This window comes from Cornus florida, unplaced genomic scaffold (genome assembly GCF_030987335.1).
Source record: "Cornus florida cultivar Cherokee Brave unplaced genomic scaffold, ASM3098733v1 CherokeeBrave_3.0.0_Hap2_Chr02, whole genome shotgun sequence".
NCBI lineage: Eukaryota > Viridiplantae > Streptophyta > Magnoliopsida > Cornales > Cornaceae > Cornus > Cornus florida.
In genome coordinates this window covers 36,796,358-36,822,177 of record NW_026775572.1, presented here as the reverse complement: position 1 = coordinate 36,822,177, position 25,820 = coordinate 36,796,358, and the positions used below count along the sequence as shown (strand labels likewise).

The 25,820-nt window shown below is 36.0% G+C and overlaps 5 protein-coding genes across 5 annotated transcripts; all 5 read left to right on the top strand.

Annotated features, from left to right (window-relative positions):
* The first annotated feature begins 826 nt into the window (after positions 1-826).
* On the top strand, positions 827-4,156 carry LOC132294698 (nudix hydrolase 1-like). The gene is made up of 2 exons (XM_059792648.1): positions 827-1,066; positions 3,662-4,156. The coding sequence occupies exons 1-2, from the start codon at positions 925-927 to the stop codon at positions 3,964-3,966; spliced, it is 447 nt and encodes a 148-aa protein (XP_059648631.1). The 5' UTR covers positions 827-924; the 3' UTR covers positions 3,967-4,156.
* A 1,960-nt stretch (positions 4,157-6,116) lies between these two features.
* LOC132294697 (nudix hydrolase 1-like) lies at positions 6,117-9,411 on the top strand. The gene is made up of 2 exons (XM_059792647.1): positions 6,117-6,356; positions 8,902-9,411. Exons 1-2 carry the CDS (start codon positions 6,215-6,217, stop codon positions 9,204-9,206), a joined length of 447 nt encoding a protein of 148 aa, XP_059648630.1. The 5' UTR covers positions 6,117-6,214; the 3' UTR covers positions 9,207-9,411.
* A 701-nt stretch (positions 9,412-10,112) lies between these two features.
* LOC132294696 (nudix hydrolase 1-like) lies at positions 10,113-12,426 on the top strand. Its single transcript, XM_059792646.1, has 2 exons — positions 10,113-10,549; positions 11,947-12,426. The coding sequence occupies exons 1-2, from the start codon at positions 10,402-10,404 to the stop codon at positions 12,249-12,251; spliced, it is 453 nt and encodes a 150-aa protein (XP_059648629.1). The 5' UTR covers positions 10,113-10,401; the 3' UTR covers positions 12,252-12,426.
* A 3,456-nt stretch (positions 12,427-15,882) lies between these two features.
* On the top strand, positions 15,883-19,385 carry LOC132294694 (nudix hydrolase 1-like). Its single transcript, XM_059792645.1, has 2 exons — positions 15,883-16,986; positions 18,873-19,385. Exons 1-2 carry the CDS (start codon positions 16,635-16,637, stop codon positions 19,169-19,171), a joined length of 651 nt encoding a protein of 216 aa, XP_059648628.1. The 5' UTR covers positions 15,883-16,634; the 3' UTR covers positions 19,172-19,385.
* Positions 19,386-23,982: 4,597 nt separating this feature from the next.
* Positions 23,983-25,568, top strand: LOC132286510 (protein MIZU-KUSSEI 1). The gene has a single exon (XM_059788863.1). The coding sequence runs from the start codon at positions 24,264-24,266 to the stop codon at positions 25,050-25,052; it is 789 nt and encodes a 262-aa protein (XP_059644846.1). The 5' UTR covers positions 23,983-24,263; the 3' UTR covers positions 25,053-25,568.
* Positions 25,569-25,820: the final 252 nt, after the last annotated feature.

The window sequence follows — 25,820 nt, the reverse complement described above, 5'->3', positions numbered from 1 at the left end:
TAGTTATCTGTATGGTAAAAATGTAGCTCTGATGTTCACTTTTGGTGAAGTATATTGCTGTAGCAATGAACAAAAACAAAGGTTGCCTATCTGACGCTTCAAGTGATGCAGAGCTACTAGAAACTGGGACTTTCAATTTTAAGCAGCATTGAGGAAAGTTATTGCTAGTGATATGTCCTCAATCTTCCAAAGTGAGATCAAGTTTCCGTGAACGTGCCCCTTAAGGACTAAGGGCAAGCTAACTTTGCAAGCGGTCATGATAAATTTAAAAGTAACGCTCCTAAGAGGACTCTTTCACGAGAAAAAATGTATTAAATAATTAATTTGACATAGTATTAATGTGACATGTCTTTTATAATATTATAAAAGTAAAAAAAAAAAGAAAATAATAACAAAACAATTAATTCATTTTATTACATAAGTCAAACTCATTCCAAGTCCTTACTTATTTCAATATAAATAATTCAATTATTGTAAATCTTGACCTAAATTACGTAATTCTTCTCCACATGTATCATTTTCACGCTTTCAGCGTGCTTATGCCGGCTTAATTATGGCGCTCTCTTACTTTCACCCCGCTTTATGTGACTTAGATCTTGACGACTAAAAAGAAGTAAGTAGGAAATTTCTCCCCTTGAATTTTTTAAATTATCTATTTATGAAAGCAAACATGTTAGGTAGTGGGCCGCCATTTTGGACCTGGGCATTGAACACGGGCCCCAACTTTTCTACGTGTAGCCCAAGTAACAAAGTCCACGTCAATGGCGGGAAAAGAGTTTGGTGGACTTGGCGAAAAGAATTCTTCCACTAAAGGCAGTGGTGGTTTGACTATAATTTAACCAGTACAGTTTGTGTTGTGACTAATTGACTATGAGAGCATAAAAAGAAGAACCTGTGCGGGTGGTGGGTCAGACCTACACCGAAATGGAGAACAGTCCGCCGTCGCCGGTGCCGAAAGTTGGGGTGGCGGTGTTCCTATTGAAAGACAAGAAGGTGTTGCTTGGACGGCGGAGATCCTCCGTTGGCCACAACAAATTTGCCCTTCCCGGCGGCCATCTCGAGTTTGGTCAGTCCCTAATCTATATATCTATATATGCACACTCAAATACATACATATATACTGCTAAGCACACACCGTATGCATACACACACGCAAACACAAATATACATCCACACAGAGCATTCTATTATATTCTGAATATTACTAAGTGCCTGCATATATGGCACTGTATGTCGATAATAGTATGTTGTTCTCAAAAAAGAAGAAAAATTGGGAGGAAAAAAAAAAAAAAACCACTAAATTAAATAATTATTAGCATAGTGTTTCCTGGAAACAAGTCAAAATTGGCTGCTTTTTTCTTTTCTTTTTTTCCTTCTTATTTTCAAGAGCAAAGTCATTTGGTCCAAGTGATTTTCCATTTTGAATTTTTTGGTAATAAAATTGAAAATTGAAACATAATTTTGAATGAGCTGAATTTGCTTCATGGGTAATGTGGATGATGATGAATCGGAGAAACAGAGAAAGAGAACTTTTACCATATATGATGAGTTTAACAAGTTTGCAAGGCTATTGGAAAATTTAAATTGTAGCGCTCCATGTGTTCGACATAATGCTCAAATACGAAGTCCTCAAAAGAGATGAGTTCGGTGGTTTAATGGAAAAATCTGATTGAATTCTTAAAACCTTTTAAATTGCTAATAACTCTGACTGAATATTGGGAGTAACTTATCAGATTAATTTTAAATAAATTTTTCGGCATTTTACTTTTGTAACTTAGTTTTGCCAATCTGTTAAATTTGCCATCAGCCTATAATTTGGATTTTTACGGCAATACTCAACATCTAAATTATATATAATTGTAATTAGGAGGCTACTTGACACATTGAGAAGTTGTATTAATCCTTACTCTACAGGTTACAACTCAACTCAACTAAGTCTTGTACTAACTATTTGGATTCGGTTACACTAACCCCATTTCATCATTATACTCTACCTCGTAACTTCTATTAAATCATTCATTACTATCTCACTTGTATTGCTTTACAAATTACATTTTGCGAAATTATTAGGGAGATTGAGGCTTCTAATTTTGGATCTTATATGACAATAAAGATGTCAGCCAAGATATGTTGGTAGATGATTTTCAAGTTTCAACCAATGATTCCGTTGAAGATAGAAAATTTGGTAGTTGATCATCATATGGAAGGTTAAGAATAATTATACATAAGCGGGGTAACCTGTGTGGTTCATTGATTGATATAAAAGTCTGTGTAGAGTAGCAACATGCTCTCTCATTCTTGCATCTTGTATTTTAGTTTTCCCCTTTGATTTAGGGCAGTTTTATGGACTTTTTTCGGATTGAGTTCTATCAAATCGTTTCGACTTGAGAATACTCATTCCCGATCGGAAACGATCCAATAATCAAAACCCGCTAGCTTTAGCTAGTGGCCCATGTCGTTTTTTGGCCAAATTCCAATAATCACGTGTTTTTAGTCCCTCAAGGAGATTGTTGAATATTTCGGTTTTTTAATGAAGGTCTAAACAAACTCAATTTTTTTTTGTATTTATCTTAGTTTAGTGATTAGGTTTTATCTCCTATTTTTAAAGTAATTTTTAAAGATAGTTCAGTTTTGGGCTTGTTTTAGGATTCTTTCTGTTGATAGGATTTATCTACCATAATACATTTTCCAGCAAGTGCAGTTGGGAACGATTCATTCATTATTGATTAAGAAAATATTAGAATTGATTTCTCTCAACTTTGTGGATTCAAAGTTGTTTCAGGATTCCTTTGTGACCGTTCATAGCTTCCACACCGTCTTCCTTATGCATCTTCAAGCATTAGCTCATTTAACTTTGAACCGTTTAGGATTTCGTGATCCGAAGTTCTGTTTAGCAACCTCTTCACCTTCTTTTGTAGTTTAAATTAAAAATAGTAAAAGTAACAGAAGCCCTAAGGCACTGTGCTAATGTCACTGTGCTGAGTCTATCATCACTTCAAATGGCAGTGGATAGACCTTCAATGAAGATCAACAGAGATTAGACAAGTATAGAATTCTCTGTGTAACTGTTTTTATTTACTGACTTAGGCTTCTGGACTGACGCCCTCTGATTCGTGTCTAATTAACTCTAGTCAAAATTCATTTACTTCTGTTTTTTCTTTTTTGGTTAGGTAAATACTCACACACGCCCACAATGCCCACTATGGGGCTCAAACCCCTTACCTCCTCTTTGAGGGAGGAGAGGTTATACCAGCTGGGCTAATGTACCACTACGGGGCTCAAACCCCTTGTAAATTATATATTTTTTTCTGAAATTTTGTAAAGTTTGGTGTTTAATTTCAAAATAATTAACTCTATGTTGGTAGCGTACACCAGGAAATTTATTCTTGCATGTATCGACTCAGTCAACCCATAAGGGCAAAATTTTAAGGAGCTAACATTAGACCCTAAGATAAGCCTAATTCCATTAAGTCAAACCTTTTATATCCATCAGTGGTTATAATTAACGTGATCACGTGTGCAACTAACACTCACTCTCACGTATCCCATGCCTCCTAGTTTTGCATCTAATTCCTAATTCACACTTGTTATCGAGATTATAGTGCAGTGTCGGGTTTATAGATATTCATCATGCCAACTTTCGGTATTTGGCTTTTTTTAGGGGAGAGCTTTGAGGAATGTGCAGCGAGAGAAGTGAAGGAGGAAACCGGTTTAGACATTGAGAAAATTGAGTTTTTAACCGTCACCAACAATGTCTTCTCTGAAGAACCCAAACCAGTACACATGGTCGTCATATTCATGCGTGCAGTCTTGGCAGATCCCCATCAATTGCCCCAAAATATCGAGCCTGATAAATGTGATGGGTGGGATTGGTATGAGTGGAACAACCTCCCAAAACCACTCTTTGGAGCGTTAGAAAAAATGGAGCAGGGTGGTTTTGATCCTTTCCCGTCTGATTGGAAATGATAAAAGAAATTGCTCTGCTACTTCCGGCTGCTTTCTAGGAATGTTATTGCAAGACCTATGAAACTAGGAATGTCCATCTTTTGTGGTTTGACAGTTCGAAAATTATGTATGGATGAACTCTCCTGTCATATATGTGACTGGTTAATCTATTAATGATAGTCGTTGCATGAATATTTGTTTACTATTTCCATTGATGCGTGCTAAATTGTGATGGATTTATATGTTATTTTGACACTAGGCTGGAAAACTATTGGTGTTTTGTATGAGATCAGAATTTCAACCTTATGGAGTAGATTGTAGGGATTTCTTAAATCCGCATTATTGTTTTCGCTTAACTGTCCTGAGAAATGAAAAAAATTATACTATATAGCAAAATAATAATTGTAATAATAATAAGACAGAAGGTGTATGGTCGATGATAATGATCTTCTTGTGCTGCAAATATCTTGGACCTGTTTTTCTCCTCCCATATTACAAGGTCAGTAATTAAATATCTTCTTGAAGCATTGGTATGTACGAATCAGAATTACCATTGTTATCGCTGTTGTGAAAATCTGTATTTAAGGAGCATTTGAGTTTTTCTGGTCATCTGCACAATGTTGGTAAAAATGTAGGTGTGATGTTCACTTTTGGGAAGTATACGCGGTCAACAAAAACAAAGCCTGCCTCTATATGATGCATCAAGTGATGCAGAGCTACCCAGCACTGACCGGTTGCACAACCGGGGACTTACAATTTTAAGCAGCATTGAGGGAAGTTATTGAAGTAGAATGTTTCGGGGGCAGTTTCAACCTCGGACAAGCTGTTTTTGAACTGTTTTGAGTTGCTCCATGGTGGCACCGTGGCAGAAGTTAAGCATGGACATATAGGTTGGTTTGAAGAGAAAAACAGAGTGTTGATTTTCATGGAACAACTGCACCAATTCCACCTGGTTTGAAGAGAGGTGGTCCATGGACACAGCTATTCCCTGGATTGGACCAGTGCATGTCTATGAACCCACATATCATAGCTAAACTGGTTTTGGTCCCAGTTACATAAAAGATCAGTTTCAATCTATGAAATGTTCAAGTACAAAATTTTCTAAATCTTTAAATAGTTTTTTTGCAATCTCTTAATTGTTATTCTTATTGTTATTATTAGTATTATTAATTATTATGTTGTATATGGCATGTTGTGGATAAATTTGATTATATTGAGTAGTTTATGATTTAAAAGATAATTTTAAAAAATACTCTATCTAAGGGCAAAATAATTATTTCAGTAGTAAAAGAGTTTCCGTCAATGTTTTGCCAAACAGATTGAAAAACTCTTCTGCCATTAAAAGGTATTCTAAAATACAATTTCCAAACACTAACAAATAAACTAAGTAAAAATGATACATTCTGCTTCTCTTTTTCTTCTGCGTAAAAACAGAAGCAAAAGTTATGCCAAACGAGCCCCAAGTCAAACCCATTCCTAGTCCTTTAACTTATTTCAATATAAATACTTCAATTATTGTATATCTTAACCTAAGTTATATAATCATTTTTAACATGTATTACTTCCACTCTCCGAATGCACGCACTTTCTTTCAAATTCTCACGGCTTATGATTTAATTTTGTCATTCTTACGCTCCCGCTCTCGAATTCGCTCTCGCTCCCGCTTTATCTGACTTAGATCTTGACACAACACCTGTAAAGACTAAAAGAGATGCATGAAGGAAATTTCTCCTCATGAATTTTTTTAAGAATAATGATACTTGTATCAATTTGTTGCACCGAATTGTTTCAATATTTCTGATTGGTTATTTATGCATAGTACATGTAAGTGGATTATGCATAAATAGACCGAATAAAATAAATAGGTTTGACAATTCATTACAACAAATAGCATAAATAAAGAAGTGAAACCCTCTACTTACATGTACTATGCATAAATAACTGATCACAAACATTCGGTGTAATAAATCGGTGCATGTATAATTACTCTTTTTTTTTAATTATTTTTTTTATGGCAGCAAACATGTTAGGTACTGGGCCACCATTTTGGACCTGGGCATTGAACATGGGCCCCAACTTCTTCTGCGTGCAGCCCAAGTAACAAAGTCCACGTCAATGGCGGGAAAGAGTTTGGTGGACTTGGCGAAAAGAATTCTTACACTAAAGGCAGTGGTGGTTTGACTATAATTTTACCAGTACAGTTTGTGGTGTGACTACGAGAGCATAAAAAGAAGACCCGGTGCGGGTGGTGTGTCAGATCTACACCGAAATGGAGAACAGCTTGCCGTCGCCCGTGCCGAAAGTTGGGGTGGCGGTGTTCCTATTGAAAGACAAGAAGATGTTGCTTGGACGGCGGAGATCCTCCGTAGGCCACAACAAATTTTTCCTTCCCGGCGGCCATCTCGAGTTTGGTCAGTCCCTAATCTATATATCTATATATACACACTCAAATACACACATATATATTGCTAAGCACACACCGTATGCATACACACACGCAAACACAAATATACATCCACACAGAGCATTCTATTATATTCTGAATCTTACTATCTAAGTGCGGGCATATATATGATACTGTATGTCGATAATACTCTGTTGCTCTCAAAAAAGAAGAAAAATTGGGAGAAAAAAAAAAAACCCACTAAATTAAATAATTATTAGCATAGTGTTTCCTGGAAACAAGTCAAAATTAGTTTTTTTTTTTTTTTTTGTTCAAGAGCAAAGTCATTTGATCCAAGTGATTTTGAATTTTGAATTTTTTGGAAATAAAATTGAAAAATGAAACATAATTTTGAATGAGCTGAATTTGCTTCATGGGTAATGTGGATGATGAATCGGAGAAACAGAGAAAGAGAACTTTTACCATATATGATGAGTTTAACAAGTCTGCAAGGCTATTGAAAAATTTAAATTGTAGCACTCCATGTGTTCGACATAATGCTCAAATACGAAGTCCTCAAAAGAGATGAGTTCGGTGGTTTAATGGAAAAATCTGATTGAATTCTTAAAACCTTTTAAATTGCTAATAACTCTGACTGTATATAGGGAGTGAAGTATCAGATTCATTTTAAATAATATTTTCTGCATTTTACTTTTGTAACTTAGTTTTGCCAATCTGTTAAATTTGCAGAATTCCATCAGCCTATAATTTGGATTTTTACGGCAATACTCAACATCTAAATTATATATAATTGTAATTAGGAGGCTACTTGACACATTGAGAAGTTGTATTAATCCTTACTTTACAGGTTACAACTCAACTCAAGTAAGTCTTGTACTAACTATTTGGATTCGGTTACACTAACCCCATTTCATCATTATACTCTACCTCGTAACTTCTAGTAAATCATTCATTACTATCTCACTTGTATTGTTTTACAAATTACATTTGCGAAATTATTAGGGAGATTGAGGCTTCTAATTTTGGATCTTATTTGACAATAAAGATGTCAGCCAAGATATGTTGGTAGATGATTTTCAATTTTCAAGATTCCGTTGAAGGTAGAAAATTTGGTAGCTGATCATCATATGGAAGGTTAAGAATAATTATACATAAGCGGGTAACCTGTGTGGTTCATTGATTGATATTAAAGTCTGTGTAGAGTAGCAACATGCTCTCTCATTCTCGCATCTTGTATTTTAGTTTTCCCCTTTGATTTAGGACAGTTTTATGGACTTTTTTCGGATTGAGTTCCGTCAAATCGTTTCGACTTGAGAATACTCATTCCCGATTGGAAACGATCCAATAATCGAAACCCGCTAACTTTAGCTAGTGTCCCATGTTGTTTTTTGGCCAAATTCCAATAATCACGTGTTTTTAGTCCCTTAAGGAGATTGTTGAATATTTCGGTTTTTTAATGAAGGTCTAAACGAACTCTATTTTTTTTTTTGTATTAATCTTAGTTTAGTGATTAGGTTTTATTTCCTATTTTTAAAGTAATTTTTAAAGATAATTCAGTTTTGGGTTTGTTTTAGGATTCTTTCTGTTGATAGGATTTATCTACCATAATACATTTTCCAGCAAGTGCAGTTGGGAACGATTCATTCATTATTGATTAATAAAATATTAGAATTGATTTCTCTCAACTTTGTGGATTCAAGTTTCAGGATTCCTTTGTGACCGTTCATAGCTTCCACGCTGTCGCCCTTATGCATCTTCAAGCATTAGCTCATTTAACTTTGAACCGTTTAGGATTTCGTGATTCGAAGTTCTGTTTAGCAACCTCTTCACCTTCTTTTGTAGTTTAAGGCACTGTGCTAATGTCACTGTGCTGAGTCTATCATCACTTCAAATGGCAGTGGATAGATCTTCAATGAAGATCAACAGAGATTAGGCAAGTATAGAATTCTCTGTGTCTGTTTTTATTTACTGACTTAGGCTTCTGGACTCACGCCCTCTGATTCATGTCTAATTCACTCTAGTCAAAATTCATTTACTTCTGTTTTTTCTTTTTTGGTTAGGTAAATACTCACACACGCCCACAATGCCCACTATGGGGCTCAAACCCCTTACCTCCTCTTTGAGGGAGGAGAGGTTATACCAGCTGGGGTAATGTACCACTACGGGGCTCAAACCCCTTGTAAATTATATATTTTTTTCTGAAATTTTGTGTAGTTTGGTGTTTAATTTCAAAATAATTAACTCTATGTTGGTAGCGTACACCAGGAAATATATTCTTGCATGTATCGACTCCGTCAACCCATAAGGGCAAAATTATAAGGAGCTAACATTAGACCCTAAGATAAGCCTAATTCCATTAAGTCAATTTTTTTATATCCATCAGTGGTTATAATTAACGTGATCACATGTGTGCAACTAACACTCACTCTCACGTATCTCATGCCTCCTAGTTTTGCATCTAATTCCTAATTCGCACTTGTTATCGAGATTATAGTACAGTGTCAGTTTATAGATATTCATCATTCCAACTTTCGGTATTTGGCTGTTTATAGGGGAGAGCTTCGAGGAATGTGCAGCGAGAGAAGTGAAGGAGGAAACTGGTTTAGACATTGAGAAAATTGAGTTTTTAACCGTCACCAACAATGTCTTCTCTGAAGAACCCAAACCAGTACACATGGTCGTCATATTCATGCGTGCAGTCTTGGCAGATCCCCATCAATTGCCCCAAAATATTGAGCCTGATAAATGTGATGGGTGGGATTGGTATGAGTGGAACAACCTCCCAAAACCACTCTTTGGAGCGTTAGAAAAACTGGAGCAGGGTGGTTTTAATCCTTTCCCGTCTGATTGGAAATGATAAAAGAAATTGCTCTGCTACTTCCGGCTGCTTTCTAAGTCACTTGATTATATAATTACATATATTATTGCAATACCTATGAAACTAGGAATGTCCATCTTATGTGGTTTGACAGTTTGAAAATTATGTATGGATGAACTCTCCTGTCATATTTGTGACTGGTTAATCTATCATAATAATTGTATGAATCTATGTTTACTAATTCTGTTGATGCGTGCTAAATTGTGATGGTTTTATATGTTCACTCTTGGGAAGTATATGTGGTCACTCTTGGGAAGTACATGCCTCTATATGATTCATTAAGTGATGCAGAGCTACCCAGCATTAACCGGTTGCATAACCGGGACTTCAATTTTAAGCAGCATTGAGGGAAGCTATTGAAGTAGAATGTTTCGGGGGCAGTTTCAACCTCGATCAAGCTGTTTTTTAACTGTTTTGAGTTGCTTCATAGTGGCACCTAGGCAGAAGTTCAGCTGGATATATAGGTTGGTTTGAAGAGAAAAACTGAGTGTTGATTTTCAAGGAGCAAATGCACCAATTCCACCTGGTTTGAAGTGGTCCATGGACACAACTATTCCCTGGATTGGGCCAGGGCATGTCTATGAACCCACATATCATAGCTAAACTGGTTTTCCTCCCAGTTACATAAATGATCAGTTTCAGTCTATGAATGATTTGTTGTCTAGGCTTTGCGTGTCTGGTGGTGAGTCCTTAAATATTAACATGACACCTGTCATTTATAATATTAAAAAGAAATTTGAAAAAGAAAATAATAACAAAATAATAATAATATATATATTTTTTTGGAACAAAATAATTAATTCACTATTCTCAAACCTGAACAACCCAAATCAGTGATCACAAATTAAAAAAAAAAAAAAATGCAAGCATGTTAGGTAGAGGTAGTAGTCTTTTCTTTATTTTGTTTAATTTTAAATTTTTTTATCTAAGCGAACATGTTAGTAGTCACTGGGCCACCATTTTGGACCCCAGTGTTAAGCATGGGCCCAACTTTTCTACGTAGAGCCGAGTAATAAACTCCACGCCATTGGCGGGAAAAACGAGTTTGGTGACTTGGCGAACAGAATTCAACTAAAGGCCGTTTGACCGTTCAGTTTTGTTGTGTTCCGAATCTCTTATTATGAGAGAATAATAAATATGACGCCTGTGGTGTGACAGATTCATCTACACGGAAATGGAGAACAACTCGCCGTCGCCTGTGCCCAAAGTTGGGGTGGCGGTTTTCCTATTGGAAGGCAGGACGGTGTTGCTGGGACGGCGGCGCTCCTCTACCTCCATCGGCCACAACACCTTTGGCCTTCCCGGTGGCCACCTCGAGTTTGGTCAGTGCCTAATCTATATATATATATATACACACACACATGTATACACAGACAAATACACTAATATACATTGAATGAGCTGAATTTGCTAAATGGGTAACTGGGATGGAAATGATCATGGGATGTATGTGGATGATGAATCCAACATAATGAATCTTAGAAATAGAGAAAGAGAACTTTTGCCGTATATGATCGATGAGTTTAAAATGTATGCAAAGCTATTGGAAATTTTAAATTCCTGTGCTCCACATGTTTGACATAATGCTCAAATACCAAGTCCTCAAAACATTCCAGATCGCTCTAATACTCCGATTTGGATAACTGATTAATGGAAAAATGATTGAATTCGTAAAACCTTTGAAAAATGCTAATAGTAGGGAGACTGAGGCATCTAATTTTGAATCTTATATATTGTACAATAAAGATGTTAGTGAAGATATATTGGCAGAAATGATTTTCTAGTTTCAAAGGGGTGAGCTGGGTTGGTAGAGGCACTCGCGTGAGTCGTGTGGGACTGTTGGAGCCCAGGTTCGACTCACCTCGTCCTCCTCCCTCCCCACTCCTTGCCAGGTAAAAAAACAAAAGAAAAAAAAAAGATTTTCTAGTTTCAACAAATGGTCCCATTGAGGATAGAAAATGAGGTAGTTGTTCAACGGATGGAAGGGTAAGTATAATTATACGTAAACAGAGAAGACTATGCTCTCTGATATTCACATCTTGTATTTTGTTAGACCCTTATGGATCTTCAGAAATTAGCTCATAGAACTTTGAACCTTCTAGGATTCTGTGATTTAAAGTTATGTTAGCAACCTCTCCAACTTCCTTTGTAACTTGAATTGAAAATAGTAAAACTGAAATAAGCCCCAAGGCACTGTGGTAATGTCCATCAACAGAGATTACACAAGTATACGACTCTGTGTGTGTGTGTGTGTGTGTGTGTGCGCGCTGTCTTTGGCTTGGACTAATGCCCTCTGATTCATGTCTAATTAGCTCCATTCAAGATTCATTTACTTCATGGTAGTAGTCCCTTGTAAATTTTATATATACATATTTCTTTTATGAAAATTAGTAACTGTTGGTGTTTATTTTCAAAATAATTAACTCTATTTTGGTAGCATACACCAGGAAATTTATTATTGCATGTATTGACTAGTCAATTGACTCAACCCATAAAGGAAAAATTATGGAGTATGGAACCCTAAGATAAGCCCTTTTTTTATTTTATTAAACAGGCGTTAGATCAGTGGTTATAATTTAACGTGATCACATGTATGCACAATTAACACTCACTCTCCTAATCATGCATCTAATTTCTAATTTGCACTTGCTATCGAGATTGTAGTGCAGTGTCAGTTTGTTTAGGTATTCATGATTCCATCTTTCTTATTTGTTTTTAGGGGAGAGCTTTGAGGAATGTGCAGCGAGAGAAGTGAAGGAGGAAACTGGTTTAGACATTGAGAAAATTGAGTTTTTAACCGTCACCAACAATGTCTTCTCTGAAGAACCCAAACCAGTACATATAGTCATCATATTCATGCGCGCAGTCTTGCCAGATCCCCATCAATTTCCCCAAAATATTGAGCCTGATAAATGTGATGGCTGGGATTGGTACGAGTGGAACAGCGATAACCTCCCAAAACCACTCTTTGGAGCGTTAGGAAAAATGGTGCAGGGTGGTTTTGATCCTTTCCCATCTGACTGAAAATTGTAATAGAAATTGCTCTGCTCTACTTATGGCTGCTTTCTATGTCACTTGATTATATACCATATATTGTTGACAGTTTGAAAATCATGTATGCCGTCCTGTTATTTTTGTGACTGGTTAATCTATTAATGATAGTTGTTGGATGAATATTTGTTTACTATTTCCATTGATGCATGCCAAATTTTGAATGTTTTATATGTTATTTTGACACTAGGCTGGAAAACTTGTGGTGTTTCGTATGAGATCAGAACTTGAAGCATATGGTGGAGTAGATTGTAGGCATTTAGTAAACCCACATTATTGTTTACCCTTGACTATGCTTTGAAAAAAAAAAAAAAAAAAGGTTGAACCCTAGGTTATCACCAAATTGCACTCCCATGAGCAGAGGTGGTCCATGGACTCTGAAAAATAGTTGAACCCTGGGTTAGACCTCTACATACCCGCCCTCCCCGCCCCGTTTAATAAACTGTTTTAGAAGGGGATGGGGGTAGCTATGCTAAACGGGGATGGGGCGCCCCAGTTTTGATCCCAGCAATACAAGTTTGTTTCAGTCTATGAATGCTTGTTCTCACGCACTATGACCTAATTAACCATCTAAACAATCTCTCCACCTTAAGAGAAAGAGTGCAGAGAAGAAATGGAGATTGTTTGATGCTGATGGAGAGAAAAAGAGCGGTGGATGACAGGGTTATTATTTTTTTATTATTATTGAACTGTAATCTTTTGGGCTGCTTGGGCCAAACTGGCTTTGTAAATTCCTTATATATATACACACACAATATTGCTTAACCATCTGAACTCCGAAAAAGAATAAAAAAAAAAAAGAAAAAAAAAAACTCGAGTTTTCTCACCTAAATTTGTATCCTAAATAATTTAAGATTAAAAAATTGAAAGGGTATTCTTTATTTATTTGGGAAAGTAAATTCGAATCTGCTTCTTTATTTATTTTTTCATGATTTAAAACTCAAGTGTAACAGTAGGTACAGTAAAATAAATTTAATTAATTTACGTAAAACATAATTATCCCAAACGCTCTGAATCTAAGACAGTGTCAAAATTAATAGTATTGACTCCTCTACAATAAAGCAAGTAGAATCGTTGGTCGGCTTTGAGTACTTTGATCATAATATGTTCTAAGTGGGATTCTGGCATGATATTTTAGTCAGTAAAAATTGATTAGCCAAAATTTTCCAAAACTAACCTTCACCACACAATTTAGTCATTGGGGAGACTCTGGCATGTACAACCAATTGGCTGTAACGCTTGATAAAGGGGTTAGGAAGGTAATATTGTTTCTGGATCCAGGAAACTGTTAAGCAAAATTAATTCGTTACGTCACAATTTAACAATAGATGAGAGTTAGATTAAGACTAAATTATTTAAGGTGCAATTTTTTAATAACGTGTTGGAAATTGTAGAGAGAAAAAATGAGAGATATTTTTAGAGAGTTTAGATATTTCTCGTTAAGTTTGAAGAATGTAAGGCCGTAAACTGATAATTCAAGTCATATGATACAATATTTTTTGTAGTTCTATTTAAACGGTTATTTCCTAAGTTGCAGACTCGATTTGTCTTGCCTTACTTGTATACCTTGTTTGTCACAAATTGATTCGTTACGTCACAATTCAACAGTTGATTAAAATTAGATCAAGACTAAATTATTTAAGGTGCTAAGGTTAGATCGAGACTAAATTATTTAAGGTGCAATTTCTCAACCACATGTTGGAAAAAGTAGGAAGAGAAAATGAGAGATATTTCTAAATAGTTTAGATATATCTCGTTAAGTTTGAAGAATACAAGGCCGTGAACTGATGATCCAAGCCGCATGATGGAACCTCTTTTTGTAGTTCTATTTAAACGTTTACATCATAATTAAGTCGCAGACTCAATTTGGCTTGTCTCACTTGTATACCTTGTCTGCCACAAATTGTAATTTTTCATAGTCTATCATCATCTATCATGGTGATCATGGAATATTATAGATTGAGTAGTCTTCAAGTACTTGTAGCTATGTACTTCATTGGATACATCACGTGGCAGCCGAATTCATTACTAGAAATACTGTTCAACAGTTCATGGAGGAATGCCTATTACCGATTCTTGGTTAATCTTTGTGACAAGATATACGTAATGGTTGTTGTTAACATGAACAGAATGAGCAGGAAGTTTCAGAGCAAGCAGGCATGATATTACTGAGTAAGAAAGCTTGGGTCATGGAGAATTTCAGGAATGGTAGGTGGATGTATCATCTTTGGCTATTGTTATTTATTTCTTGTTCTACCTTTTTTATTATGTTTATTATGCAACGTTTATGTATTCCACTTCTACATATTTTTTTCCTTTAATCCTTACCATGTCTTTATGCATTTTCACTTTTTAATCTTTTTTTTTCCTGAAGTTTACCCTTTCTTACCAGAGGAGTTAACTTTTTATAATGCCCATACACCTTGTTATTGTTTTCTGCTTCTTTCACCTTGTCATTGTTTCAGCTTCAAGCCCATACACCTTGATCAAATAGCACAACTGTTTGAAAAATTGAAAATAGAGGGGCTACCACAACTATTATTGTTTTCTGCTTCTTTCACATATGTTTTTTATTATATATATTTGGAATAATGATGACCTTATTCTAGTATAGCTAGGGCTTTAAGTTGGTCAGGCCCAACTCAGCTCGGTTCTAGCACGATCTTAACCCGAAGTAAGGGTTGGGTTGGTGGCCCGATGTTCAAAAAAGTTGGGCCCATGTGTTCAAGTCACACGGGCTGACCCGTTCAACCACAATTTTTTTTTTTTTTTTACTTAATGCAATCTTTCTTTTCCCAATTTCAAATTTTTCAAAAAATTTTAATTCATTAATATTTTTTTTAAAAAAAATCTTATTAAAATATTAGTATTGTGACTGAAGTATTAATTATTAATTTGATTGTTTATATACAAAAAAAAAAATTCTTTATAATGCCCCCTAAACTTTTTAATTTCTAAAATTTTCTTCTTTACTTTTTACTTTTTAGATTCCTTTAATTTCCTTAAAGGAGAAGTTAAATTTCCTTTCTTCATTTAGACTCTAAATTTTTTTTTCCTTTAAAGATCTCTCATTTTTCTTCATTTTTTTTCCTGCTTCATAAAATTCTTTTTTCTTTCCCTATATGTAACTTTGGTTACCATCTTCTTATTCTTTTTATCTATTTCTCTTATTTAAATCTAATATTGTAATTTTATGAAGTCAGTAGGGGGTAATTTCATACATGGTTTTCCAAATAACAAGATTTACAACTCTATTCAATGAAAATATTAACAAAAATCATAGTAATTCTGCAATGAATTTATTTTTTTCTTTGCCCTTTGATTTCAAGAATTTATATGTCATATGAATTTTTTTTGCGCGGGAAGTTTCAGGGCAAGCATGCATAATATTATTACTGAATAAGAAATCTTGGTGTAGAATCTTATGAATATTAGTTGTTACATCTTTAGCTATTGTTTTCATATTTGTTCTTCTACCATTTTTATGCTTATTACGCAATGCAACATTTCTATGTTCTTGCTTTTCTGTTTGTCCGCACTTTATCTTTATTTTCCTCGATTTGCAGGCATCGTTTGCTCATGAATTGGGGAAGTTAGTGTGCAGTGAACCCGACATTCTCAAAAGAGATTCTCAGATTGTATACAAGGCTGCCTCAAGGAAGATGAGAGGGTTCCCAGATTGTAGAAATCCAAAAATGTGATTGTCCATGTCTAAAATTCCGGAGTTTTTGGCTTATTAGTGGTTGCTCTGTTTCTGTCATCTTGCATATAAATATGTTCTTAAAGTTGAATGCTTTTGTTATGGGCACTGCCGGTTAGGCTATTTTGCTCTGTAGATTTCTTTTGGCTTTTGTTTTGAGCTGTGGTTGATGTCTATTGGAGTTAGTTTAGTGAGAAAACTAAGTTTTTTTTTTTTTTGAAGATATGTGCAGTTTAAGTAAGATTAGGGAAGATCACAGGAGGAAAATGTGCTGCTAATGAAAGACATTTTCATTCTTGTTTTCACTTGACTTTTCGCAAAATTGATTCTCATTAATTTTGCACATGTTTTACTCATTATGTAGACATATTTTCTTTGATATCTTCCTTTTTAGTTTTATCATAAAAATTTCATGTTTTAAATGTGCTACAATGATGAATTGTTTGTGCGGCCATATAAAGTATTAGTATTCATTAAAAAAAAATTAAAAAAATTATGTTAGGTAAAGTTATGGAGTCACTGTTCTTGATTTTGTTTGTTTTGGCCCTTGGAGTGGAAGAAGATTGTATCCTGAAATGAGATATAAGTCTGTGTTTTGTTGGGTCATTTGAAAAACCCCAATCAGTGACCTGAAATTTTCGTAAAACAAAAACCAAATGTTGGGTAGTAGTCACCGGATCAACTTTGGTGTATCAAAATGGTACGATTTTGGTACACCGGCGCGGAGCCTAACACAGAATCTAAGTCGAGTTCCATGGCAGTGTAAAAAAAGGGCATCATTTTGGTGCACAAGACCGCACAGAGAGGGGATCCTTTTCCGAAAAGAAGAACAGCTGCCGGTGGTGTGTCAAGTCTACACCGAAATGGAGAACATGTCGCCGCCGTTGCCGGTGCCGGAAGTTGGGGTGCAGGTGTTCCTATTTAAAGACAACACGGTGCTGTTGGGACGGCGGCGCTCGTCCATAGGCCACCATACCTTTGCCCTTCCCGGCGGTCATCTCGAGTTTGGTCAGTCCCTAATCTATATGTATATAAATATATTATACACACACACTTAGATACATTCATAATTCGTAAACATATACACACACCCATATGCATCTACACAGATCATTCTATTATATTCTTGGAATCTTTGGGGCCTTTATATTTGGTACTGTATCTTGATAATACTCTGTTGTTTTCAAAAAAACTGAAAAAGGAACACCTAAAAAAACTTATCATAGTGTTTCCAGTAAAGAAGTCAGAATTAGAAGAAAAAAAAAATTCTAGAACAAAGTCATTTGGTCCAAGTGAATTTGAAATTTTGGGAAATGAAATTGAAAATGGAAACATAATTTTGAATGAGCTGAATGTGCATAATGGGTAATGTGGATGATGAAACTGAGAAACAGAGAAAGAGAATTTTTACCATACCTGATGAGTTTACTAAGTCTGCAAAGCTATTGGAAATTTCAAATTGTAGCGCTCCATGTGTTCGACATAATGCTCAAATACCAAGTCCTCAAAAGGGATGAGTTCACTCTAAGATTCATTGGGTGATTGATTTTATGGACAAAAGATTGAATTCTAAAAACCTTTGAAAAATGAAAAATGTAATAACTCTGACTGAATTTTCAGAATCAATTATCAGACTAGTTTTAAATAATTCTTCTGCATTTTACTTCTTTAACTTAATTTAGTCAGTTGGTTAAATTTGCATAATTCAATCGGTCTATAATTTCGGTTTTTTATAACAAAACTAAACAGTTAAGTTACATAATTGTAATCAGGAGGCTACTAGGCTACTTGACACTTTACAACTCAACTCAACAAAATCTGGTACTACCTATTTGAATTCAGGAGGTCATAACTTCAACTAAACCAGTTGTTAAATCTCTCACCTTACTAGTTCACTCGTATTGCTTTACAAATTATATTTCTAAAATTCAGTAGGGTGATTGACCCTTCCAATTTTGAATTTCATTTTACAATTAAGATGTCATCGAAGCCTTATTGGCAGATGATAGTCAAGTTTCAACCAATGATTCCATGGAAGATACAAAATGTGGTTAAGCATAATTATATGTAAACGGTGGACCTGTGTGATTCATTGATTGATATAAAAGGTGTAGAGATCATTATTAGCAACAACATGCTCTCTCATACTTGCATCTTGTATTTTTGTTAGTCCCTTTTGGATCTTCAAGCATTACCTCATTCAACTTTGAACCTTTAGTATATTGTGTGATTTGAAGTTATGTTTTAGCAACATCTTCACATTCTTTTTTAATTTGAGTTTGAAAATAGTAAAACTGTAATAAGCCCCGAGGCACTGTGGTAATGTCACTGTGCTTGTCCACCGTCACTTCAAATGGCAGTGGATTGACCTTCAGTGAAGATCAACAGAGATTTATTAGTCAAGTATAGAACTCTCTTGGTGTCTCTGTTTGTGTTTGTGTGCTGACTTAGACTTGTACTCATGTCGTCTGATTAATGTCTAATTAACTCCATTCAAGATTCATTTACTTTATGAGGAGTTCCACATATATATATTTTTTTCCTTTCTGAAAATTACTAACTTTTTGTGTTTAATTTCAAAATACTTAACTCTATGTTGGTAGCATACACCAGGAAATTTATTCTTGCTTGTATTGACTTAGTCCAACCTATTAAGGCAAAATTATAAGGAGTTAACATTGGAGCCTAATTCCATTAATTCTATTTTTTATTGAACTGGCGATTGATCAGTGGTTGTAATTAACATGATCTCATGTGTGCAACACTCACTCACTCTCAAGTGTCTCATGCCTCCTAATTTTGCATCTAATTGCTAATTTGCACTTGTTATCAAGATTGTAGTGCAGTGTCAGTTTATAGATATTCATCATTCCAACTTTCTTATTTGTTTTCAGGGGAGAGCTTTGAGGAATGTGCAGCGAGAGAAGTGAAGGAAGAAACCGGTTTAGACATTGAGAAAATTGAGTTTTTAACGGTCACCAACAATGTCTTCTCTGCAGAAGCCAAGCCAGTACATGTTGTCGTCATATTCTTGCGTGCAGTCTTGGCAGATCCCCATCAATTGCCGCGAAATATTGAGCCTGATATGTGTGATGGCTGGGATTGGTACGAGTGGGACAACCTCCCAAAACCACTCGTTGAACCGTTAGAAAAAATGCTGCAAGGTGGTTTTGCTCCTTTCCCATCTGAATAGATGATAAAAGAAACTGCTCTGCTTTGCTTCCTGCTGCTTTCTATGTCACTTGATTATATACCACACATTATTAAAGGACCTATGAAACTAGGAATGTCCACCTTATTAGGTTTGACAATTTGAAAATCATGTATGGATGAAGCTTCCTGTCAACTTTGTGACTGGTTAATCTATCAATTATAGTAATTGCTTGAATATATGTTTACTATTTCTATTGATGTGCTAAAATTTTGATGGTTTTATATGTAATTTTGGCACTAGGCTTGAAAACTTTTGGTGTTTCTTATGAGATCAGAACTTCAAGCTTATGGTGGAAATCCACATTATTGTTACCACGGTCATCTCTGTTATTAAAATCTATTTTTAAGTAGCATGTGAGTTTTTCTAGTTATCTGCAAGATTTGGATGGTAAAAATGTAGCTGTGATATGCGCTTTTGGGAGAGTATATGCAGTAAGTCTACATGATGCAGAGCTGCTTAGCACTGTCCAGTTGCAAAACCGAGACTTACAATTTTAAGCAGCATTGAGGAAAGTAATTGAAATAGAATGTGTCTTGGCAGTTTCAACCTCGAGCTATTTTTGAACCTTTTGAGTTGCTGACATGCAACAGGCAAACCGTGGCAGAAGTTCAGCTTGGATAGATTGGTTTGAAGAGAAAAAGAGTGTTGATTTTCATGGAACCAATGCACCAATTCCAGAGAATGCCGATGAGCAACTTTGGGTCAGAGCCACCAAATTATTATTCTAGCATGAACCTGTTGAACTCCTTCCCAGAATTCATCACCAAAGTGCACTCCCATGAGCAGAGGTGGTTGATGGACACTGATGAATAGTTGAGCCCTGGATTAGACCTCTGCATGTCTGGTGACACACATAGCTAATCCGGTTTTGATCCCAGTTACACAAGTGAGTTTCAATCTATGAATGAATTAAGGCCTTACATTTCTTGAGACACACAGCTTCAGTAGTTTTAATCCCAGTTACATACGTGAGTTTCAATCTATGAATGAATTGAGGCCTTGCATTTCTGGTGACACATAGCTTGAGTACTTTTAATCCCAGTTACATTTTTTTTTTCCTGGCAAATTAGGAGGAGGGGACTCGAATATGGGCACACCCGCTTGCGGAGTTGGGCACTCTAACAACTGGGCCACTGGGTAATGCCCATCCCGTTACATATTTGGGCCACTGGGTAATGCCCATCCCGTTACATATTTGAGTTTCCTTGTCTTTATAGCGACTTTAAAGCTTTTACCTTGCTTGTAGCCAAATTTTTAGTAGTCACCTCAAGGTTAAGACTGGGCAAGTTGGGGCTTTAGGTTATGAGAGCCATATTTCTTCTTATTGATTTACGACAAGGAAATAACCACCTTCAGTACTATCTCTATCAATTGGTAGCTTCCCCAACTGATTAGTAGGTCAATCACGGATAGGTTGTTGATCCAAGCATATCAGCTTAGTATAAAAAATAAAAATGGGTTCACTCTTTGTTGTGTTTTTTCTACCTAAAGAAATTGTCCAAAAAAAAAAAAAAATTGTGCATTACCTACCCCATGTATGTCATGCTTGAAAGGGACATTGGGATAATTTTTTTTTTTTTTGGCAAACAAGCAAGCATTACATAGAAATACAAAACAAACCAGCCTTAGCCAACTCAATTACAGATGAAGACACATGCTCTAACACCATATCAGGATGGCTAAGATTTCTCGAAATATTTGCAACCGCATGAGCAACAGAATTACCTTCCTGACAAATATGCGAGATGCTCGCCTCCTTAAACCAACTCAATGCTTCTTTGATATCAAAAATCAAAGCTGAGAGTTCTTTCGGATAAGTCACAACACCCAAAACTGCATCAACCACCAAATTTGCATCACATTCTACCCAAATTCATTGGAACCTAGATAATTGGCCCACCATAAAGCCCAAGGCACACAATGAGCCTCAACACAAGCTGCAGATACAACAAAAAATGATTTCAAAGTAACCACATCACTTATAGACCCGGCTGAATCCCTGAACACAACTCCACCACCCGCGGCTCGTGACCTTTTACAAAACCAGGCATCCACATTACTCTTGATCCAACCATCCTTTGGAGGCTTCCTTAACTTATGAGTTTGCAAAAATTGAAAATCAGTATGCAATCGTCCTCTCCGATTTTGAGCCTCCATAAATTTTGAAAAGCAAGAACAAGCAATCGCTGTCACTTGCCAAGGATCTTTTTTTCTCTGCTCAAAACAAAAAGAATTACGCTCTTTCCATAATGTCCAAGTACAGAAAGAAGCTAAGCCCATCCGTTGAACACGCAGTTCTTTCAATAGTGATCCAGAAGCCAAACTCTTCCACCATCCCGCAAATGATGGAATATTCACACCACAAAAATCTAAACGAATGGGAGAAATTCTACGGATTTTAAAAGCATTGTCCGTTGGAAGCACTTCCAAACAACATTGGGATAAAAAGACTAGATACAAACTTATGGATTGGATGGTCTATCACTGAAAAACAAAAAAAAAAAAAAAACTTTTCAAAAATCCGAATAACAGAATTAAGTGAATTATAAAAGACAATTATTTAAAAACAAGTTTTTTTTTAAAATTTTCAGAAACTGTCAATCAAATAAGTTTTTATACAATTTTTTTATTTTCAATACTCAGAAAACTTAACCACACAAACCCTTGATAAGTGTTGGACGGTTAACTTGTAACATTTTTTTTATATTGAGAATTTGTGCAGGGTTTAAATATTTGATGTGCTTCATAATCTTATCTTCCATGACCTAATGTAAGAATTTCCAATTAACTTGCCACCTATCCTTGTATTGTTAAACTATTCAGTGCCTAAAGTCATATGTTTTATTTAGTTTCAGCTTTAATGGTTGTAGACCATGATTGATCTGACATAATAAAGCTTATTTAGTTTAGCATAGTTGGATTTAGATTATGATTAGTTCATCTGTGATTTTGATTAGGTCCCATGATAAAATGTTTCTTAACTTTCTTTTCATTAAACTAGTTCCACATGGGTTGATATGGTACTTATCATGCATCCTCAAAATTCAACCTGGTTTGACCTTTTAGCCCTCCTCAGGCACATGTGGCCCACATGCTGGTAGGTAGGACAAAACCTTTATTAGGTCCTTGCTCGGGCATCTACTACTATTCTTGACAATTCAATAGAGACCTAATCAATAGATCCAAAATGACTATTGGATCAGCACTATCAAGCCACATTCTTTATCTAGGTTGAAGTTTATTGGCTCAATGTTTATAATCGTGATTAGATGACCTTTTTGACATTGTAGCACCACTGAGTTTGAACAATAACCATGGAAGTGAGGTTAGGTGGTCAGTATTTAATGATTTTCATAAAAATCCAATGATGGAAGGTGAATTTCCAATTACTGTTCAATGGTCGTCTGGTATATTTGCAGTCCTTAAATTGAAAGTGCAATTGTTTATAGTTTATTCTTTGTCAGATAGGGATGTTATATTAAACAAACATTATTATTCATTCAGTAATTGTTATGAAACCAAACATATATATATATATATATATATATACACGGAAATTGAAACTTTCGTGGATATGAGTATGTTTGGAAATTATTGATGGACATTAGTGAGATGAAAAGATCTTTCTTTTTTTAAAAAGAAAGAATGAGTATTTGAGTCGTGTTAGGATAATATTGTGGGTGTGTACTCATTGTGTTGTGATTCTCTATTATTAGAGTACGGTGTTATAATAGCAGGAATGTTGGCTACGACGGCTAGTATCATTTACACGTGTGGGCTCACCACTTGTATGAATAATCATGGTCGTTCATTACAGTATAACACGTTATACTGTAGAGAATCTGGGACAAACACCTATTTACTTGATCTTCTAAAACTTTATATTATGTAAAATTTTGCACGATTCGGAGTCGTGGCCTTTTCTGCAAGAGAATAAAAGTAATCGATTCATTTTCCTTCTCCATCGCGAATTAAAATTCATTGAGAAAGATAGCAATAGTTTTCTTACTTCTTGAAATTTATGTGCATCATTTGAATCTCTGTGTTACATGTATTTTTTAACCGGTTGCATATCCCGTGTGTGTGTGTGTTAATAAATTGCGAAAAAAAAAAAAAAAAAAAAAATTCTAGAGCAGCACATTGGGAACAACACGAATAGATATTGAATGTGCCGAGCATACCATATTATAAGTGTACCAACTCAATATCAGTTCATTATTATTTGAAAAAAAAATTAACCTACCTTCTTATAAAATTGTTGATAACAAAATAATATATTATGTTTCAGGCGCATCTGATATCTACTCGAACAATAGAGTAAGACTGTGAGGGGAGCCCAGAATCTAGTTAACTTGTGGATGTAACAGAGCAATGTGGGTAGTTGCACATTGGGAGCGACAATGAGGCTAGTGATTTCACTAATGTCAAGACGATACCAGAAGGGCAGTGACACTAGACAACACTAAGGTAGGTGGCTAATAGTGGCTCATGAAAATATGTGCATTGGTGCACTGGTTGGTGGTGGGGTTAAGTTTTAGTGTGGTATGAAATGGACTAAAGTATGTTAGGGGTGGTCTGGTCCGGTCCTATCCTGACCCTGGTGGGTAAGTTTTGGTGTGTCCTCACCTACTCTTTAACTGTTTCCAATGCAACTCTCTCCTTATTCTCTCCTCAGCCCCCACACCCCAGAAAAAGATATAACACAAATCCTTGTCTCCTCTTATTCCACTATTCTCTGTCCCCATTCAAAACACTCCTCTGCACTCTGTCCCCCCCCCCCCCCTCTCTCTCTCTCTAACTTTCTCTCTCTAAACTCCTTTTTCCTGTTACAGGTAGGTGGGGCTGCTCAACACCCTTTTGTCAGGATTCTCACATTGACAGTCACCCAGTGCTGACAAACAAACAGGCTATAAGCAAACAATAAATCAGCTCACACAACCACAGCACATAGCACTAACAAGTCTCAATCTTTTTTTCTTCATCAAACTCTTTTTTCTCTCTACACAGTTCTCTTCATCACCCATATTCAAAAAAGTTGGTTTCTTTGTGTTTTCTTTTTGGCTTTTCCAGGATGAAGACAATCATGGCCAAGACCCCTCATGACTCTTCCTTCTCATTCTCTCGCAGATACTTCCATTGGAAAAAGAAGTCCATTGAAGATGATGAAGACGACATTGAAGAAATTCTAACTTTCAGCTCCTCCTCTCAGGAGGAGCAAACAACAGTACTGAATACTACTACTACGACTACTACCGTTTCAGTTTTGAAATCACCCAAGAAGAAGCTCTCTGTTGTGGCTATTTCGAAGCTCAGATCAGCACTTACTATTTTTAGTAAGGGCCAACGGTCACATTTGTCCTCATCGGCCAGAATGGTGGGCACTCTGTTTGGGTACAGGCGTGGACATGTCCATTTTGCATTTCAAGAAGATCCCAAATTGAATCCGAGCTTCTTGGTCGAGCTTGCGATGCCCACGAGCGTTCTGGTTCGAGAAATGGCCTCTGGGCTGGTCCGGATTGCGCTGGAGTGTGACAAAAAAACAGAGAAAAAGGGCGGGAGGCTGCTGGATGAGCCCCTTTGGAGGACTTACTGCAATGGCAAGAAATGCGGGTTCGCGACGCGGCGCGAGTGCGGACCCGAGGAGTGGAAGGTGCTGAAGGCCGTGGGGCCGGTGTCAATGGGTGCCGGCGTGCTGCCGGGAACGGGGATCGGGAATGGAGATGGGTCGGAGGGGGAGCTGATGTACATGAGAGCCAAGTTTGAGAGAATTGTGGGGTCCAAGGACTCTGAAGCCTTTTACATGATGAACCCTGATGGGAATGGGGGTCCTGAACTTAGCATTTACTTGCTCAGAGTTTGATGTTTGAGTATCATTTCATCAAAATTGGTACTTCTTGTGAGCTTGGAAATTTAAATGTTTTTAAGGGATATATATATATATATATTTTAGACATGAGATAATGGAGGTTTGGTTTTGGGAATGGGGACTAGTATGGGGTTTAACTTTTGTACTGTGGGTTACAAATGTTTAGGTAGAGATGGGTGGTGGGGTATATCGATCTATATGTACAGGCTCTCTTTTATCTCTTTCTTTCTCCTTGAAATGAAAACAACAGAACCTTGCACTGCAGTTTTCATGTGTTTACATGTGACCTTGTGCATGTTCAACTTCAACCATTAAAATTTCATGTTTTTATTTTTATTGAATCACTCTTTTTATCAAGTCTAACAACTTCCAATGGAATTTTTTTCCTTCACTCCATTTTTTTGGGAAATTTCTTCTTTTCACTTTATTCTCTTTTTTCTTTTACTTTTTACTTTCACTTTCTTTCCTTATACCCAAAGGAAGTTTTTCACTTTTTTGGAAATTTTATGTCCATACTTTGAAAGGAGAATAAAGCAGATTTTCTGTTAACAAGAATAAGTGATCTGGAATTCTATGTACATAATGAAGATTGAATTTGTACAAAAATAGAAACTTGGAATGATGAGACAAGATTGTGGGTACAAGGTGACAATATCATAATCCAACAAATGAATGTGGAGACACCTTGCCCATGTGTGCTTAAATTCTTGAATTGATTTTGGCCCTAGCACAATGATTATCATCAGACTCATTGTGTTGAAT